Below are 20,408 nucleotides of genomic sequence, written 5' to 3' on the forward strand. Positions count from 1 at the left end.
GGTGTCTTCCTCACCAAAACAAAAAGACCTGGTGATTTAAACCAGTAAAAACACTGAATAAAGCAGTTCCATGTGAAAAAAAAAATCTGTGTTTTACGATGCTCGCCTGGAGGGGCTGCAGACTGAGGTTGCTGACGTGAAAACACAAATGACCCTACATAGAGTCAGCGTTTGGTTTGTCTCTTCTAGGCTACCGTAGAAACATGATGGTGCAGCGTGGCGATCTCCATAGACAAGGACCTGCTCCCTTTATAGATGCAAACAGCTCGTTCTCGAGTAACGAAAACAGAACGATTCCTATTTTCAGCTGATTATACACTAAAGAAAATACACTTCTTAGGTTATATTCCATCTCCGACAATATATGCCCCTAAATCCTACACACTAGACCTTGAAGCTAAAGGACCCTGTTCATGTGTTTTGGATAGAACGTGCAACAATTTTAATCTTTTTCTTGCAATTAAAACTACAGAACAGCAGACTTTTTGTCTTAATAAATGCTTTTAAAAGAAAACACTGACACCACAGATTGTAATTATACACCAACACTGTTTTGAACCTCTAATTGGTGTATGTGTGGAAAAACAAGCGAGAGAAAGAAAAAGGAACATGTGTGGGGCTTAATAAGAATCATATGTGCTCCTTCAACACCACAACACTAAACCTGAAATTAAAGCACATGACAATCTAAAATGACAAATGTGTTTTTATTGTCTGCCAGAAGCACCACACACATCTGACAATGCTGTGTACTTGGTCATTACAAGGTGGCAGGAACAGTCTGTGTTCCAGCTGCACAACTGACGGCAAACTGAAACCAACAAGTTACACACACCCTGCTGCAGAAGGGGCCATTAAAGAGTGTGTATTCCTCGCAACTCTGTTAAAACAACTGAAGCTTAAGCTACAGCAGAGGGAACACCTGTGATGCCCCAAAAATGTTTTCTGAGCATGCACACACATTCATGACATTCCCTTCTGTGTTTGTAATGAGCCCTCTGGGGCCCGAAAGATTAATCTGAACACCTCCTCTGGTGGCGAGATGAGGATAAAGCACACCATTTACTATGGCAGAATAAGCGCACACACACACACATACACGCACAAATCCCAAAACACACAGAAGCAAAAACCTGAGCTGGAGCGAGCTTGTTTATTTAAGCAGTGTGAGTGTGAGGTTGTGTTTATGTATATATGCCCCCTCATGTAAATATGCCAGTGGCTGGGCTCCTTGTGTCTACATCTCACCATCTGTGCGCGCAGGTACATCTGTGCCTGGCTGGCTGTGAGTGTGGGGCTCGATGGGCTGCCCAGCAGAACAGCCTGCTGGGAAATACTGGTGGGGGTGGAGCTAATGCTCTGAGCCCGGCTGATCAGCTGAGCTGCCGCTGGGGAGGTGGTCAGGTTGATCTGCAGGGGAGAAGACAAACAAGACAGTATGGTTATAAACTTCCTCTGCTTTGTATCAATACACTGCTTTCCTTTAAAGAAGCCCTATGTGATATTCAGAGCCTATCTATAATTCAGAGGTTGTCTGCACACGGCTCTCAACATGGAGGTGGCTGAACAGGCGGCTAGCAGCTAAAGCTGGGCTCAGGAGGACAGGAGTTTTAAAATCCTAACCAATTTTTAAAATACGGCTGCATCGTACACGTGAGGAGAGACTTTGCAGATGTTCTTCTCTCTGATCTCAAACATGCACACACTGCAAGATTTGAAAAGAATGATGATCACACACTGAAGGATATTACTACAGTTATGGTGCCAGAGGGAGCATGAATGAACCTCACTGTAATGCCCTTTTTGCTGGACTTCCCAAACACATTACACCTGTACTGAAAACATGCTATTGGCTACAAGTACAGTATAGAACTGATTTCAAAATATAATGCTTGTTTCGAAGGCCCTAAGTAATATGGCTCCTACATATATTTCCAACCTGCTCACAAGCTATAGCCCAAACAGAGCCCTCAGATCATCAAGCATGCGTCTCCTGAATGTAACTAGGATTACAACTATATCAGGTGAAGGTGCATTTAGCCACTATGGTGCTGTTCTCTGGAACAAACTGCCCAATAACCTGCCTGTTGCAGTCCATTTGTGAGGTCTAACTGTATCCTCTGTGTGTGTGTGTGTGTGTGTGTGTGTGTGTGTGTGTGTGTGCGCGCACGCTTTATGGATTGCTGAATGGTTATTTTACTTATGTGGAGTATTTTATATGCATCTTATATTTCATATCACTGTTTCATGTTTTCTATATTTAACTGTAAACCACTTTGAAATGTGCTGTAGGCTACAAATAAAACTGACATGACACACATCATGGGAAAAGAGATGTACACAAAACGGACAATGTTAATAATGTTTTGCCGCAAGGCAAAACAGAAGCAGATGCTAAACGTGTGCAGATAGGAACATGATAAGGGAGATGCGGTCAACACAATTTGCCTTTTTTTCCAGTGAGAGCTGGAGGCAAGATGTTATCAGTTCAATCTCAGTTTTTATATCTGTCAAAAGTATGCTAGCTAATGTTAGCCTCAAGGGCTAGAAAGTTTCCCGTTACCTTGCAACAGCTGCTCTGTACAGATGTGAACATAACCGCAACCATTCAGATTTTAAATGCTGAAAACATGTTGGAAATTATCGTGGTCGCCCTGATGAGCCTGCGTACAGTTTGGGAGGTGGTAAACTTGGGACCCAACCCAACCCAACCTAACCCAAAACTCTTGTAGTCTGACCTCTGGACAGCGTGAATGATACGGTGTCTTAGTGGGGCTGAAATGGAGGCTGGGTGCAACATTTCCACAACAAAGTCGTCCCAATATCAGCGCTGTATGAGCGCAGTGCAGAGAAGCTCGGACTACAACAAACACAGAGGTAACGTGACTTCATCTTCTGCTCAAAATGCCATAACTCCACTGTATCTTTACAGAGCAAATACTTGTTTGCTGCTAGATGAATGCTCTGAATGTTGTATAAAGCTCCTTCAAACAACATTTAAAATATACAAGATCCAGAATTTGTGAACATTTTTACTGAATGTTACCAACAGACATCTGAATCTCTTCCAAAGCAAAAGAGAAGTAGCACAGCCAGTGTGGCGCCCAGTTTCCTCAAAGCATCCTGGTGCTAAAATCAACTTAGTTCCATGATAATCTAATGGACAAAGATAACTTAAACTTAAGAGGCTCTTAGGAGACAGGCCCTACACTAAAAACTGCACTCACCGTAGCCTGAGTTGATCCTGTTTGCTGGGATGAAGTGCCGTTCTGTGAAGAGCTTTGCCGGCCAGCTGCGATACTGGCCTATCATGCAGCAGGAGAGAAGGAGAGGCAGAGAGAAAGAGAGAAATTTACCATTTCCTGAAACATGTCTTGGAGGGGGTAGACAATAACAGCATCATCTTTACACTGTGGGGATGATTCTTTCATGTGATGACCGTTTGCTGACCTGCTGTACAGCAGCCAGGCTCTGGAGCTGAGCGGTGCTGAGGTTGTGCTGCTGCTGGAGGGCCGCAGTTTGTAACATCAGATGCTGCTGCTGAGCAGCGTACATTTGCTGCAGGTACTGTGCTGCTGTGTTAGGCTGTCTGTGTAACGCCTGCTGGAACACCTGCACAGAAAGACAGAGACAGAGATGGTTGATGCAGCATGCACAAAAACAGAGTAAGCGTATATTAAATTCAGTCAGTGTTAAAAAATCGACGAGTCTGAGAATCGATAAACAACCACAGATCTGCTCACAAATTTTAATACAGCTGTTAAAAAACAAAAGCTCTGTGCCTCTAGCTTGTGTGTGTTGGTGTGTGTGTGTTCTGCCTCTCTCCTACTTCCTCCGATCATCCACCTGCTTCAAGCCACCCACATCACACCCACGCTAAAGAAATGTCACTGTATATAACACTGCCTGAAATCTTAACAATGCACATGCAGTCTTCAAAATGTGCAACAGTATCACAAAATATGTGGTAGCACCTCAGACCTCACTCCTCATATAAGACGGCAAAGTGTGCGCTCACAGTGGAGCCATCAACACAAGGCAGTAACGCTAGCATTAGCAGCTAATGCTACTTCCAACCACTGTTTCTAACTCTTTTCCAATAAAAGTAGCTAGCATCATTGCACATTAATTTGGGATAATGGAAGCATTTTACACCTTCAGGAATTAAATAGAAAAATCCTCAACAAAACATTTTTCGCACTTAAAATCCAAAAAGCAAGAGTGTTAACAAAACCCCAGAAACTCAGTACAACTAACTCCCACAGTGCACTGAGCAGCATCTTCTCCTGCCTGCCCCACACATACTGACATCCTGCACAGTGCTGCTGCACCAGAGAGGAGGAAAGACTCTGTGTCTGGCACAAGAGCCATGTAATTCTGAGCAGCATGTGGTAACGAATTACAACATATTTATGAATATATTTCTCGCCTTTTCTCTGAATAAATCACTAAATTTGTCGCTAGCTGCTTATTAGAAACCAAGTCGCTAACTTCTAACCAGCCCCAACTCCTCCAGGTTTAATGCAAACCTGTGACTGAAGCTATGTGATTGTGTGTTTTATTTACAGGGACATGCGCACATACAGCATTATTGAAAATACCAAATTCGGATGGATGGTACCGACCCAGCAAGTGACATAAGAAGTATCAAGTCTGCAGAAAATGTTACCCTCCACAGAGTTAGATTATCCAGTATGAAGGCCTCTGTTTAGTAGTTTGTATATGGGATATTTCTGATTTATTTAAAATAGAAATTGTGGTTATTTATTAGTTTTATTTTGATTTATTCATTTTATCTATTATAATTCAATTTCATTGTATAGTTAAGTTGCCGTGGTCAAATTAAATGGGCTTTGAATGACTGTATTATATCAAATTTATGTTATTTCTGTAATAAATCATGGACTCTGACTCTGGAGAGACACACATACATCTAGTTATGATGTTTCAAAATGTCCAAACTTGTGATCATTTCAAGCAGACAGACATAAACAAACCCTGTCCTTAATCAATGCCTGCAAGAAAAGTTTCACGATTCCTTCACCAAATTATACAAGTGCTAAACCTCCTTGATAATTACTCTCCTCACCCTTCACCTCTGAAAGTGCCCTCTGTCCGGTTGCCAAGTAACCAGAGAGGATGTTGACCTGTGATCCATGGTGTCACGGAAGCATCCGGACCCACACCTCTTGAAATGGGGGTAAAATTGTTAGCAGAGATGCGGCACAGCTCTCACTGACCATAACTGACCAGCAGTCCTTTCTGCTCAGAGGAATGCCTGGTGACAATAGTGTTTGCCTTTTAATTGTCAACAGGGTGAGGACGTGAAAAGGACGGGGGAGTGTAACAAAAACCCTGCTGTCAAGGCTTCAGCACTTAAAGCTGCATGAACCTTATTCAGGGAGAGGGTAAGCCTGTGTAGGGGCTTATCCCTGGGTCAAAGGGTCAAGAGCACTAAAGCATAGAGAGCATTCCTTCCTACAACTTGGACGGATTATATGAGATGACCATTCATGAGTTCGTCATCGGGGTGTTGATCCGAAGGACAAATGCCTCTTATTTCATTTATTTACCTCCAATTACAAAATGATGTATTGGCCTGTATGTGGTTATATATGCACCAACAGAGGGCAGCAGAGCAGTGGAGAGTGTGTGCACATCACACGCAGTAGTATCATGATCATATCAAGCTGTCCATAAACTCACCTGCACTGTTTGTCTGTCCGGTATCCCGCTGTAAACAGATATCTGAGGCACCGTCTGTCTCCCTGCTGTAGTACTACTACTGGCACTGCTGCTAGTGTTACTACTACTACTACTACTGCTGCTGCTGCTGCTAGTGGCAGTAGTAGACGTAGTAGAAGTAGTGTTAGAGGTACTACTACTGCTGGCAGCTGTGGTGCTGGAGGAGGTGGCGGTGGAGGAGGCGGCGGTGGTGGTCCCGGTGCTGTTGGCCGTGGAGGCAGGGGCCCCCGGCTCACTCTCCATGGTGCCCTCTGCTCTTCTCACCTTTGACCCTCGGCTCTTCTGAATGGCTCTCCTGTGCCTGAGGAGAGAAGAAGGAGAGCAGCATGAGAAAATGCCACACTCACAGAAACTGAATTTTATTTCTATGGCCACACTGTTCGTTTGATTTGTACCCAAACTCAAGAAACTAAATGTATTTCATCAGATAAAATAATATAATGGACAAGCAGAGAAACAACTTCACCTCATCAGCAGCTCAACTTCAAATGTGCGGCCAGCAACACATTTAGAATGTCAAGAAAGATTTAATCTGATGATATCATAAAGGAAGTGAAAGAGGGTGTGAGCAAGTCAGAGATAAAACACTTATGGGGCTGCAACTGATGGTTATTTTCATCATCGATTCATCTCAAGACTATTTCCTCAATTAATCTGTTATCTATACATTGTCACACAACAGTTAAATGCCAGTTTCCCACAGCTCAAAGTGATCCATTTTACTGGCTTATGTCTGCTTACAAACCCCCCCAAAATATCCAGTTTACATCAAATTTGAAAAAAGAAAAGCATAAATCAAGACATATAAGAAGAAAGAAACAGAGTGCTTTTGGCATTTTTGCTCGAGAAATTGACTATTTACAAATTATCAAACTAGTTGCCAATAAAATAGTTTCCTGATTATTGACTTATATATGGGAGCTTCAGTTACAATAAAGTTTTAAGAATTCACAAGGGGGTGACCCTGGACCCATGGTCGCCGTAGCAGGAAATTGTGGTTATGAAACAAAGGATAATTTCATTCAGGTTATACTGTATGAGGGTGCTGAATGTCTAATTTCACAAAGAATTGCTTAGTTTCTCTCAGTAAATCATGATACATCACCTATTTTTGTATAGTTGTATTAATCAGTGCACACACAGGAACATGGCATTTGTAGAACACTAAATACTTTTTGGACTTATGGCCGATTCTCTGTTTTAATCAGTGGGGGGAGGTGTATGGAAACAGCGGTTTGTGGCTTGCATCTATCTATCTATGAGAAATTCAGAAGTCCTGTCACAACGAAAGCAAGCAGGAACCAAACTAAAGCACGTTCTATACTCCCTGTCCAATGCGGGAATGTCACGCTATTATTCTGCCTTGATGCAGGTTGTGGAATAAGGGGACAGAGTTGTCTCGCCTTCAAACAGGCAGCAGAGGTAGTAACGGTGCTGAATCAACATATGTGTAATAGGGACAGTCAGCAGGACAGGACCATGAACGGGATGGGTGTAATGTTTTGACTACATGTTATGTGTGCAACCCACTGCCAGGAGATTTTAAAAGCAACTAACAGCAGTTAGCAGCTAACTCAAAGAGGAACAGCAGCTAAAAATGTCCCCAAAGTGGGGTGACAATGAGGTCAGGGAGCTCTTTACCCTCCAAGCAGAGGACAAGATCAACCTCTATATAACAGGGATGGTGAATAGTTGTTATTGCCATGTTATGCCGTTATTGTTTAGAAAGCACTGCCAACACGTGCGATATGTCAGACCAGAGGCAGACGCGGGTTTTATGTATCATGCTGTGGCTGCCGGCATGCTCTCTAAAAATCGCACACTGGGGCGACATGATGCCACCCCTTGACTTCATAGCAACCCTACAGGGTGATGTCTGTATCTGTCAATCTCTTTGGCTCTCACTCAGTACTGTGGAAAGTACTGAATGGGAGCCACACCGCCACACAACATACTGCACTAGATGGAACACATCCCATTGAGAAATAATTTCCTGTACCAAGTCTGTCTGGTGTGTAAAAAAGGGAACTACTGTTGCAATGAGAATAGCACCAAAAAAAGCATGATAAGACTCTCAGTTGATGATGGGCAACTGATTCACTAAGGTGAATCAGATTCGTCTTTGTAAATTCTTAGTCAGGGAAACACCTGAAATAAACATCAGAACAATGTCCGCCTGCTGTGCTGAAATCACTTTGCTATTTCCAAAGAATGATGTGCCATCTGACTGCAGATGAACTCACTGCAGTAAACACTATAACAAAGTTCTGTCTTACACAGAAGAACGAGTGTCAGCTGGGAAATGAATGATTCTTTTGAAGTCTGTTTATTTTCATGCGCAAATTCATACCAGGAATATTATATCTAAATTTAGGTGCCTGTTGAAATGAACTAAGCCTGCACTGTTGTATGACTGCAGGCAGAAACTCAGTTTCTGAAACGCAGTACGATGACTTCATTTCCCAAAAACAGCAAAGTGAGGCACGGCACAACAAAGCCAGTTAGAGAAGCACACAAAAATGTCGTTTGGGGCGGCTAATGAAATCCAGCGAATTAAGCATAAAAAGCAGAGTGGCTGGCTAACATTAGTGGCCGCCCTAAATTACATCTTAAACGCTGAAGCACATATACGAGAACGCACGCATTTGGCGCGAGTTAATTGGGAAGGCATCAGAGGTTGTTCTAATGACTGTGACTAAAACTCCTCCGCACACGCTCCCATCAAAACGCCCCAAACCATGAAACCACGTCATTGACTTTAATATAAATATAGGCCTGATGATTGCTCATACAATCACTTATAGTGTGTCAAAAGGATACTGTGACATACAGTATCTCAGACTTCCATTTCTTGCTGTCAGTCTTGGAGGAGAAAAGAACAAGTGATTTAGGACCCGTCCATAAAAGCTTTTTTAAGGTCGGTCCCCTGGTGCTTTGCTGTCCATTAGCACAGGAGGAAAAGGTTCAGAGCACCGCAAAGAGATGAGGTGGAGGGGGCTTCAGCGTGACAGGTGATGAGATGCGAAGAAGACGGGAGGAGAGACAGGATCCTTCCTTAGCGGAGGCGAAGATGATGGTTCGTTTTAAAGAATATGAATAAAGTTGAGGAGTCTTTGATGAAGTGGAGCTCTAACAGAACAGGAGCACTTGAGATGCGAGTGGTGTAGAGGACGGGGTGAGGGATTAATGAGTGTGTGTGTGGGGTGGAGGGGTTCAAACAGCACGACAGCTGATGTAACAGCTGAAAAGGGAGGCCAAAACAGGGAGGATGGAATTTCTAGCCTTGAGGTTAGAGGTGTGAGCATTAAGTTATAGGAGGGGGTGGCGGGGCAGGAACGAGAGCGAGTGAAGGTTGAAGGTTGAGTGAGCAGGTTGAGGATTTTAAATGGGTTAGAGTGGAAAGAGGGTGTGATGGAAGTAATTAAATAAGAAGCAACGCCGCCGCCGTGCTGCAATTCTTAAGCTATTTCCTCCTCCTCATTATTCTTCTGAAAGGATTAGGGGCCGGTGCACAGCTCTATAGCTCACTTACGCTACAAAGCAGACCTGAAAACAAACTGCAATCTTACAAAAACAGATGCTGTTCCTTGAAATGGTTAACGCAAAGAAGCCCTAAACATGTGAGTAAACAAATCAATCACTGAAAGACAGAAAAGACTGGGATTTAAGTTTGGCTTTTGTTTGCAGAGTGTGCTTTAAATGAAAACGTGAGATGTTCAGGAATTAGGCAATTATCGTATTAAAAATATACCCTACATGTTTCAATTAAAGATGATTTGACATGTAAAACAGAGGAAATCCTGTTAACACTGTTCTCTGAGCGAGAATGTCTGAGGTCATCACATGAAATGAGGACAAGTTAAATAAATCATGAGCAGCAGACAAAACTAGGGCTGAAAGACATGAGGAAAAAGATGACATTGTTGAATCTTGCGATTTTACTTGGGATAAACAAACCGATATTAAAGTGTACTTAGTTCTGATTTTTTTGTTTTCTGAAAACACATCAAATTGCTAGGGTTAAAAAAAAGATAGGAAATGATCTCCAGACTTGTCCAATGCCAATACCAGAGTCTGAAATACCTCTGGTGCCGTCTAAAATGCAAGACTGGCTATCGGCAAGTACACGCGTCTATGCTCCAGTCTGATACCACATTATTTATTAATAAACTTCAAAGTACTGTCACACCCTGATCTCCCAGAAATCAGTTTTTCTCCAACACTCGAAAACAGCAGCCTACACAGTTGATTTCGCCGCATAGCATCGGGCCACTACTGTTTCAGAGCGTTGAAGAAAAACTAATTTCTGGTAAGCAATGTAAGATTAAACGTCGAAATCCGACGTAAAAAGTCAACGTGTATGCAAGGCTTTAATTTCGAGGGGTAGCGCTGATGTTTTTATTACAAATTTCAAAGAATTGTTATTTATTCCTAAATTAATTTAGTTTTTTTACTAAGTTGTGGCTGCACTTTAAGTTTTTTTATTTATTTATTTTTTTTCAACGACTTGCAGTCAAATTAAATGATAAAATAAAGTTGTCTGGCGTTCTTTCTCTGTATGTATTTGTTCATGTTTTGCAAAGGGTTTAACCTGAGCCATGCCATACAACAATGACAGCAATAATTTCAAATCCACACAGTGTTAAAAAAATAATAACAGCTCTATACAATTAATACAATGGGATCATATCACTATTGGCTAATATGCAAGTTCAGGAATCAGAATTGGTATTGGAAAGGAAAAAATGGCACTGAAATATCTGTAATTATTTTTTTTTACTGATATTCTCTTTCGACTAACTCAAAAATCCCTGAGTGCAATATCCCAGTCTTCCACAGTGTGTATATTGTGCACATTGACATCAAAATGACAATTAAAAGAAAAAGAAAAATGATAATATTGTGCAGCCCTGGTCAAAACCCCCCAAATGGAGAGCCACGTGACAGAAATTCAATTACTAAAAATACCAAAAAACAAATTTAATTGTAAATCCCCCAAACAAAGGAACCATGGGGCTGCATTCAGCAGTTCCTGTCATGAATTTAAAACTTCTAGTCTGCATAAAAGCTGAAATCCAGTCTGGCTTCCTGGTTGTAAACAAAGCACCACTGCTGCCAAAGCTGCCTGTGTGCCGTCATTAGCCTACATCCCAAAGTCTGCTTCCCATTGCCTCCTCATGTGTGCAGAGGGGAGGGAATCCCCTCTGGTAATGATGCCTTCATTTGGTGTCCTTGTGAGAGGAGTCACCCATCCATCAGTGAAGGGGTGCGATGGAGAACCTCCTCTCCCTCCACTCCAATCCTTAACCCCACTTCCACATCTACAACTACAATCAAGCTTTCATCTGGTTTTGGTAGAAAAACAACCTGGTACCCATGAAAAAAGTGGTAAAGGTAATATGAGCACATCAAAGCAGTGCCAGCAGCCTGTAATACACTGCACAACAGCCGGTCAACACCATCACAACACAATCTCAGCTCTTTGCACTCCTCACAAGAGAACATATTGATCCACTCATGTTGGCATTTCACGACCGCAAGAACCGCCTGTCAGATTTGTGTCTGGAGGATTTGCATAGCCTGCAGGAAGACGAGAGCTGTTAAGAGACTGACAGACAGACTGGCTGTCTCTACACAGCTTAGATCACAAGTGAGGAAGTGCAGGAGCCTCCATCAGTGTCCATCCTGCAGTCCGTAAATAGGAAAACTCTGATGACCCACATTAAAAATACCATTTGTCAGCTGCACAAATCCATTGATGTGTGATAATGGCTCTAATAGCCATGAGATCCACAGAGAAATGTATGCTTGTGTGTATGTTTGTGTATGTGTGTATGTGGAGGGGGTACTCTGCTGCTGAGACAAAGCCCCCTAACCCTGGTGCTCCTACCTCCTCCGACCCCCCCAACGCGATGCAGGGGTATGATGCCCCATCCCCCGGGAGCGTGCTGTCCTCCTGCAGGATGCTGCTCCTCTTTGTCTGCCTCACTAAGAGGCTGGCTGGTTGGCTGACTGACTGAATGAATGAGCGTGTGCGAGCGTGTATCTGCGCTGTATCCAAAACCCCCAGCCCCTCTTGTCTACCCCCAACACACAGCGAGCTCGTCGTCCCAGCATCAACACCCGACTCCACCAACCAGGCCGCGGCCTGCCTCCTGATTATGTGGTATCCTAGCGACAGCCAACGGGGTGCCTATGGAATCCCCGTGCGGAGCGGCGTGCTGATTGGACAGCAGGATCCTCTCTAATGAAGATGATGGTAATGATTTTACTCTTTCCCCTCCCCCTCTGCTGCTGCCTGAATACTGATTTTTTTTTGGACGCATGGACCCTTCAACATAAGGTAGACTGTAATCATCACCTAGATTATTTTTTTAAAAGTCAAATCCAAGGTAAGGAGGTATTTCATTAGAATGACAGCTCAAAGATAGCACGCTATTTTGTTTAGTCTGCGTCTGGACAGCTGGAAAACTGAAGGCTCCATTTCAGTGCTTCAAATCTGAAGGTCCACGGGACAGGGTTTAAACCATTTATAGAAAGCACCTTCACCACAAATAACCAGCAGCAGTAAGTGGGCCAATTTTGTATCGTAACACTCAGCTAAGGACAGGAGCAGTGACTTATGGCCAGGCTGAGCATTGGACCCATTATCCTACTGGCAGGACAGTAATCATCATCAATTTTCTGACAAGACTGACACTGAGGCTCCAGAGAGTAAAGAAGCAGAGTTGGGATCCGTCAGGACGCCTATTACCCAGTAACTGCTCATTGTGAGGTAGTTATACACTAAAAAAACAAACCCTAATCCTGCTAAAACGGCTCCATTGAAGCCCTAACTCGACTAATGACATGAATCACAATCTATGAGTGGCGAGCCAAGTCGCAGCAGGAAAGCATCAAACCACCTATTTAAAGCAGTTATGGAAATGAAATGCAAAACAATAAGAGTAGAAAATTGCAACCCCCTCCCTCCCAAAAGTGAAATGGGATAGCTTCGCAGCCGAATTCAGACCTCTCTTTAATGACAACAGAATTCATTTATGTGAAATAGGGGAGATAAAACCAGAGGATAATGACATACTTATGCTCTGCCCCGCCACATTAATGTGCCACCCAACTGTCTGCCTCTATGAAATGTAGCCATTTGAATCATTTGCTTGTGCAATGTGGTATTGATTGGGGCCAACCATGCATGAACCTCATTGATTATTATCTTCTCATTAGCATATAGATTAGCTGGCGGCGCAGCCTGAAACGCACGCCATGAGTCTCACACTTGGTTAACAGAGCTGCGCAGCAGAAGGGGCGGCGGTGGGGAGGAGGGGGGTCAAAAATAGAAGGCAAGAAAATAATAAAAACAGGGTGGCTCGGCTTGATATGAGCTGCTTGATGATGGACTTCAACATCTGAGAAACCTCTGAGATACTAGAACAAACAGACAAAGTGAGGGCGAAGGGGTGGTCCAGCGACGGGCAGTTAAACAAATAAACCCCGCTTTTTGTTCAAAGGGCGTTCAAGCTCATTATCAGTTTCAAGAACGCAGACGCCTAACAAGCTCTTCTGGTGAGCGGTATAAAAATAAATGATCCAGGCACCATATGAGCTTTGCTTTAAGGCTCCTACATCAAAGACACGACCGACCGACCAACGCACTAAAAACTTTACTTGAAGATACCAAACCCATACTTAGTACAATTTATAAGAAAAGTTTGCAATGAAACAAAAACAAGTCAAGAACAAACTGCACAGACCGTACACAGGCTGATTAATAAAACATCATCGTCCTTTATAACAGCAAATCATTTCTTCCTGTAAAGCATCTGAATATATTAACTGGATGTGTTTGTCTTCAATTAGTTTTTGGTGAGGAGTGCCTATTTATAATCACACAGGGGAGATGCAGCATCTGTTTGCCAGAGTCATTAATTTATGGACAAAGTGTTCAAGCTGGTTGAAATTTCTTCAGGAAATTCAGATACTGTAAGTGGCAGATTTGTTATCATTTATTTATTGCAGAATTGGTTATCCGGGCGCTGGGCCCCTGAGGGAGTCTGTTATTACTGCAACATTCACATTCAGGCCCCGTTTGCATGTATACAGATTATTTTTGAAAACTGATTTTTTTCCTCTATATTTTAGCCTCTTATCCACATACAAAATATTTCATAAAATGCCCTCTAAGGTGCAGAATATTTGAAACTCTGGTTACTTTAAATCCATGAGGACATGTAAAACGTAGCACTGCTTGAGCCAATGACTACTTTACACTTAACATTTGTATTGCTGCACCCCTTCACAGACTAACAGAGCTGTCTGCTGTGTCCTTGAACGCACCATAATGCAACTCAGTGCAACTTCAGTGAGCTGTTAGTTGTGGCCACTTAGCTCTCTTTCAACATGACTTCATTGTTTGCAAAGCAGCATTATCAGGGAAAAACGTAAGCCATCCCGTCACACTACGGTGAGACCACAGAGCCCATTTGTCAAACAATGACTGTATTCTTCTTGTACCTGCTCATTCATTTAAGTTTGTGGCTCGAGGACTGCTTTTTAGCCTGCGCAAAACTGATACCACACAACAGAAAAATCTCATCTTATTTAATAAAAGGCCAAGGGCAGTCAACAAGGCGAATATCGTCTGATACCAGTGTTCAGCCAATTCATCAATGCATCCCTAGTTATGTTAGCCTGTACACTTCACTTTGTGACAAGCATTTGGAGTCATTTTTGTGTTCTAGTTAGGATGAAAATGTTTTGTTAAATGAATGTCATGGGAACTTAATTAATTGAGGGGGAAAAAAATTGGTTTTCAGAAAGACAGAAAGAAAATTCAAGATAGATGGCCTCTAAAATGTGCAGATTTGCCGTTTTTCTGTTTTATATCATTGTAATTTAAATGTCATTATATTTTAGACTCTTGGTCAGGAAAAAACAGAAACTTGAGGACATCAGAAAGCATTTTCAGAAGAAAAAGTCAGTAAAATAAATAAAAACGATCGTTAGCTGCAGCCCCTCAATTAGTCATTTATGAGTATTCATTCAGCGTAGTCATCATGTTGAGCTAATGAGCTCACAAATCTTAACAGAAAACAATACATGTCAGTTATATTCATGTTAATGTCTAATCAATGGGAGGGCCTGCCCTAGGATTCATAACAGTCTGAGTCCACTCCCACATCCTGTGCTCCACAAAGCAGCATTTCCTTGGTGATGCTGGGGTCATCCCCTGAGGCTGATGATGGTCGATGGGTCTTGTCCAAACAGAACGTGCAGGGCGCTGCCTTTGTTAGAGTGTGTAAGACAGAGATACCCTCTGATCCTGAGGCAAGATTGGTTGGGTTGCCGTAATTGAGCCATCTGACTCAGGCGGACCTTGCCTCGCACAGCTGAGTAGACCAGCACAAAGAGACGCTGGCTGCTTTCCAGGTTAAGTGTGCCGAGAGTGTGTGTACCATTCCAGCACACATAGACTCATGCTGTGAGGATACAAAACACTTTCACTTGACTCTCCCCGGCAGACTGTGGTCTTTTTATGTTCGGCTTCATTTAGTGAGCCCCCAGCCTGTAAAGAGCAGATTGCTCCACGAGATGCTAAAAATCACTTGGACTCTGAAAATAAACACAGGGATAAGCAGACAGAAGAGCACAGAGACAGACTGGGGCTGAAATGAAAAAAAATATCCTCCCTCTGATCTATAAATACCACAGTTAAATAGTTCTGGCAAAGCTTGCAGATTAGCAACTTGTTTCAATCCAAACTGTTCTATCAGAGCAGTCTCTGAGGCATCACTCTCAGGCGTCGATCACACCAAGAGGAAAAGAAATAGGTCAGGTACGAGCCGAGATGAGCGGCAGCACAGAAACTGTAGTGCTCCACTGCCTTCATCACAAACAGTTGGGAATTTAACTACTGTTAAATTCCCAACTGTTAGTCTTACTGTTTCAATTTTTAATTATCATTAACATTGTGTGTGATTTCGTTTCAATAAAGTCAGTAATTACTGTCCAGCATCATCCAACTCAGCACCAGTCTCCCTGACGCAGAAAGCAGCATGTAACGTGGGTTTGTTTGGCTGTTCCCTCACTTACAGAGTGGGCGTGCAGCAGGCAAACCCAGAGATGCTACTGGTCCCTTGTCCTCATCTACAGCGACACGGACACTTGACCGAGCATATTAAAGACAGGCTATTCTATTCGATCTAGGCCATCGATCTGGATCGATATATCGGTTCAATGATCAACGATCCAGTTTCCCCGACAGAAAGTGAAAACATCGATCTACATTGTCATCTTTCCGACATGCTTTTATTTTGAAAGTCTGCGTCAACGTCAAACAGAGGCAGTCAGATGGCGAGCAGCCAAGAGAGCAACGATGAGGATAATGTTTTTTGCTTGGGAATAAATCAGCAGTGTGGAAATATTTTCGATTTCAGAGGAATAAGGGGTTAACAGAAAAAGCACATGCCGTACCTACACAAGGCCGTTACCAGATAAAACAAAACGTAACGTTATTTGCCTGGTCAGGCATCTCATCCTGCTAACTTCCCGATACAGCAACATTAGCTACTCTATTTTAACATTGTCAGGCCGAGAAAATGTGCACGCAGGCTGAAATTCAAACATGCTGATCTGTCGCGAGATGCAGTGACTTAAGTCCGCCATGATACGATTTCAATTTAAATCAATTCAGGGGCCTGTGATTGATATGAGACGATATCAGTAAATATCCTTTTTGTCTTTTTCTTGACTGCTTACCATTATCTGCCTGGAGCTGGACCGCTAGCACTGTTTTAATGACTGGTAAGGAGGTGCGCTTGGATGGAAGTGGTAACAGACGTGCCATGGGAGTGTCAAACTTAAGCTCCCTCTCAATGATGGAGATATGTATTACTGTTTTCACTTTGCATCGATAATATTGCAATATATATCAATCCAGATCAACGTAATAGTACATCCCCGATGTCAATGTTATTATTTTAATGTTAATGCAAACAAAAAGTGCAGTACTGCTAATTTTATTACTGATGTTCAGTATAAACCGTTGTGAAATTATTTCAGTGTGTGCATCAGTCCTTTTCAGCACATTTAAAAAATACAGTGATACCAATTATCACGATAATTTTGGTCTCTATAAATGTAATATAATATCAATAATATAGTTTCATTAATTAGAAACATTTCAAATAATCCAAATAATAACAGAAAAGCCTCTAGGTCATTAGAGAGTCATGACTGTGTTGCTTGGGGAAACTAATTATGCAAGGAGTTTTTCAATAGTTTTTTCAATATTACCTTTCAATGGACAAGATGACTGTGCCCAAAATGAGAAAGTCTTGTTATTTAACAAGGTTAAAGTGAAGGTGCTCAGTTCTTTTTCCCTTTTCGAAAAGCTTTCTTTTCATTTGCATAAACATTATGCTCATAACAAATATGCCACATCCTGTTACAACCTTGATCGCTGCATAAACTGTTACAAGACATTAAAGCATATGCAAAGGTCAACTTAATAATCCATAGGTGATGCTATACTGGGTCAGTGGGTCAGAGTGGTCTTTGACCTGATGTGACATTTTGTAAGATGTGTTGTATGACAAGGTTTATGTCAATAACCGCAGCAAACATATTCCACTGACACTTGTCCATATCAATAAGTGGATGGTCCTTTCAGCTGATCCTGATTAGTTTCTATTTTAATGTTTTACTTCTAGCGCTCGACTCTCCACCAACAGATTCAGCTGTGTTGCTTTGTGCAGATGACAAAAAAACCCTGCTTTGTTGTAGGTCTTTTGACTACTAACACTTCAGTTTCCAAGTGTCTGCAATCACTTGATGTGTTGAGCACAGATTTCCTCACCTCAAGAGTAAAAAACATGAGACACTTGTTCATTTGTTCTTGGATTTTTCCAGCAGGTGGATCTTTAAAGAGCTTTCTGTATCATGTCGACTGTCAGTGGGTGTCATCGAGCTTTTTTTAATGTAATGCAGGTCAACTCTGCTCCTTCAGCCATCACAACGGTTTTAAATCACTGCACAGTTGGATGCCGACTTCACCCTTTCAAATCTGGCTAGTAATTGTCACATTTAATACATAAATAGTCTAAAAACTTGTAAATCAGCCATCCATCTTTGAAACAAGTACAAAAAAACAATGATTTCCTGATGCACACCTCCTGACAACTTGAATGCCACTACACAAGGAAACACTGGCTGGTTGCTGTGACTGCGACTGACACCTTGCACCTACAGGAGCACATCTGATGATCTCGTCGACAAAAGCATTCCCACAGGTATGCTGTGTTTGCACAAGATCAGTAAAGATAAATGCAACTATTTCTGTTAAACACACCAAGCCTCTGTGATGACGATCATGCTGATCTCTATTAGATGTGGTGCAGACGAAGCACTGGAGCCAAATTACATGCAAATATGTCAAAACAAAATGTGCGAATGACCCATGGCTCTCGTCCTCTCATGAAACAAACAAATCATTCTTCTAATGACACTCAGATAAGCAGCACGAGGCAGCTTACTGCATCAGACCACGAGTCACATACGAATAACTGTCTCTCGATCATTTTCCAAAGCTGTGTGATGTCAGGTTTATAAGAAGACACATTATTCCATAATAACAGCTTGCCATGCTTTTAAGCTGATAAAGCATCCCCCTGCAATTAACCCCAGTGACCTTGAGGAAAAACTATGTGCCTCTTCACGGAGCCTGCTGCTGCTTTTCATTTTTGAAATAAGCAAATTATTGGGCAAGATCTGACCCTCTTGAGAGTGCACATAATATGAAGAGGAGGTGTGTACCGCAGGCAGCTCCTGTAGGTACTCAGGAGTCTGGCGCTGAGGCACCCATGGCCTTAAGTGACCTTATTTGAAAAAGCAGTGATGTTGTCCAGTAAAGCTAAACACAAGAGCTAAACCTGTGTCCACTCAGCAGATTTATACAGAGATTCAAAGCGTGTCATTGTGCACCACCTTGTAAAGTGGCTGTATGACCTAACTAGCTGTAGGACTTGCATGCTAAATATGCACACAATGACTTTTAAACCAAGGCCATTGTTAAGTGGGTTAACAACAACACACACCACCTATTAAGAATCCAACCTTCTGAGAAACAGATAACCTTTAGAATAAAACATAAAAAAGCTGCTGCAGCATATGTGCATGCATCTGCTCATCACCCCTTTTTGCACGAGCAGCTGTCCTCTGGCTCATGACCAATCTTTCCACAAAATCTTGGGCAAGTCCACAAATCCATTCGGAAGTTATGTGCCCCCAACTCCTCAGCCAACTGGCATAAACACAAATACACAACCAGCCAGCTGACAGAGCGGCCTGTAGCTGCTGGCTGCAGCTAAAAAAAAAGGATGCAGGTGGAAGCTGTGGCGACATGCCCTGACCAGAGTGTGCTTGTAGTTGTATAAGTAAATCGCTTTGTGGCTCAACTGTAAGACTTTAAACAGCCTCTAATGTACTGTTCTAGCATCCACATGTGATGATGTGTGAATGAGGTAAATGTATAGCGCCTTTCTAGTCTTCTGACCAGCCAAATGCTTTTAACCTACATGTCACAATCAATGTGGTCTTGCTCGGTATCACACTACACCCACAATTTGGAGCTTCTTGCCCAAGAATAGTTCGATATGCGGACTGGAGGAGCTGATTTTCCAATTAGTGGGTAGTCAGCCCTACCTCCTGAGCCACAGCCTCCCCTGTAGCTAGGCAAGTGTGGGACACTGACTGAGTGTTTTGGTTTTTATTTTGCTTTCTCTCTCTCAGTACCAGCAGCCTGGCTGTATGTAGCAGCGGTAGATCACTGTGGTGAAAGTTGCTCAAGCTTGACATTTTGCACTACTTATTTTCTTTTTAATTACTCTGTATTTACTTGACTTGGTTTGTAGTGGTTGGGTTTTCAATTTAACAACGAGGTGGTTGTTTTGACTGATGAACCTAATGTTACAGTGATCATGTGACAATCTTTGCACAGATTATAGATACACTTTTAATGTAGAGGTTCGTGTTTTGGGCAATCCTTAAGGTTTTATTTGGGGGCTGCCCCCTGAAAGTCAGAGATTTGACTCATCAGTCGAAGACACATCAGTCAACTGAGATTCCTTTAAAGTCGAGCAGTCATTGTGCAGCATACTTCTGGTGAAGTTTCGATCCCCAGATTTAGCTGCAGAGTGAGCGCTCCTCGCTTTCACACTTCTCTTCCGTACAGGCAGCTGCAGACATGGAGGCAACTTCCCGCAGAAAGACAGGCTTTGTCACATCAGGCTCCAAGATAATGTTATCATCTGCCTTATGCGTAGGAGTGGCGAATCACAGCAACTTAATATGATCCACTCTCTGGCTCTTGCTTGATCTCTAGAGTCAACAAAAAACAATGTTGCATATTTGTGATCCATCGTTAGCGTAGTTAGCTTGTTTACTGTATTACCTGAATGTCACTGTCACATTGAACATCCCGCTGAGCCAAATACTACTTCAAATGAGCGTACTGAACAGCCAAATGTGATTCCACTGACCTAAAAAGTCAGGTGCATCCCTAAAATGGTTAGTCAGTTAACTGATTAATCAATCAACAGGTAATCAAATTGGCATCTGCTTTGATAAGTCTTTTATCAGACAAAATATCATGTTTTTTCTTCTTTTCT

At 42.4% G+C, this 20,408-nt stretch overlaps 1 protein-coding gene across 4 annotated transcripts in view; it reads right to left on the bottom strand.

Moving 5' to 3' along the window:
* Positions 1-20,408, bottom strand: part of phc2b (polyhomeotic homolog 2b (Drosophila)) — a 56,598-nt gene that overhangs the window by 35,144 nt on the left and 1,046 nt on the right. For 2 of the 4 annotated variants that reach the window (XM_078170323.1, XM_078170318.1), the window contains exons 2-5: positions 5,707-6,046; positions 3,451-3,612; positions 3,228-3,305; positions 1,249-1,410 (exon numbers count right to left, since the gene is read on the bottom strand). In XM_078170323.1, coding sequence (XP_078026449.1) covers positions 1,249-1,410; positions 3,228-3,305; positions 3,451-3,612; positions 5,707-5,988 — 684 coding nt within the window. In that variant the 5' untranslated portion in view covers positions 5,989-6,046. Of the gene's footprint in view, positions 1-1,248; positions 1,411-3,227; positions 3,306-3,450; positions 3,613-5,706; positions 6,047-11,635; positions 11,741-20,408 lie in introns of those variants that run through there. The other 2 variants (XM_078170314.1, XM_078170309.1) reach the window with 2 other exon arrangements.

The sequence above is a fragment of the Epinephelus lanceolatus genome, chromosome 1 (assembly GCF_041903045.1).
Source record: "Epinephelus lanceolatus isolate andai-2023 chromosome 1, ASM4190304v1, whole genome shotgun sequence".
NCBI classification, from domain to species: Eukaryota; Metazoa; Chordata; class Actinopteri; order Perciformes; family Serranidae; genus Epinephelus; species Epinephelus lanceolatus.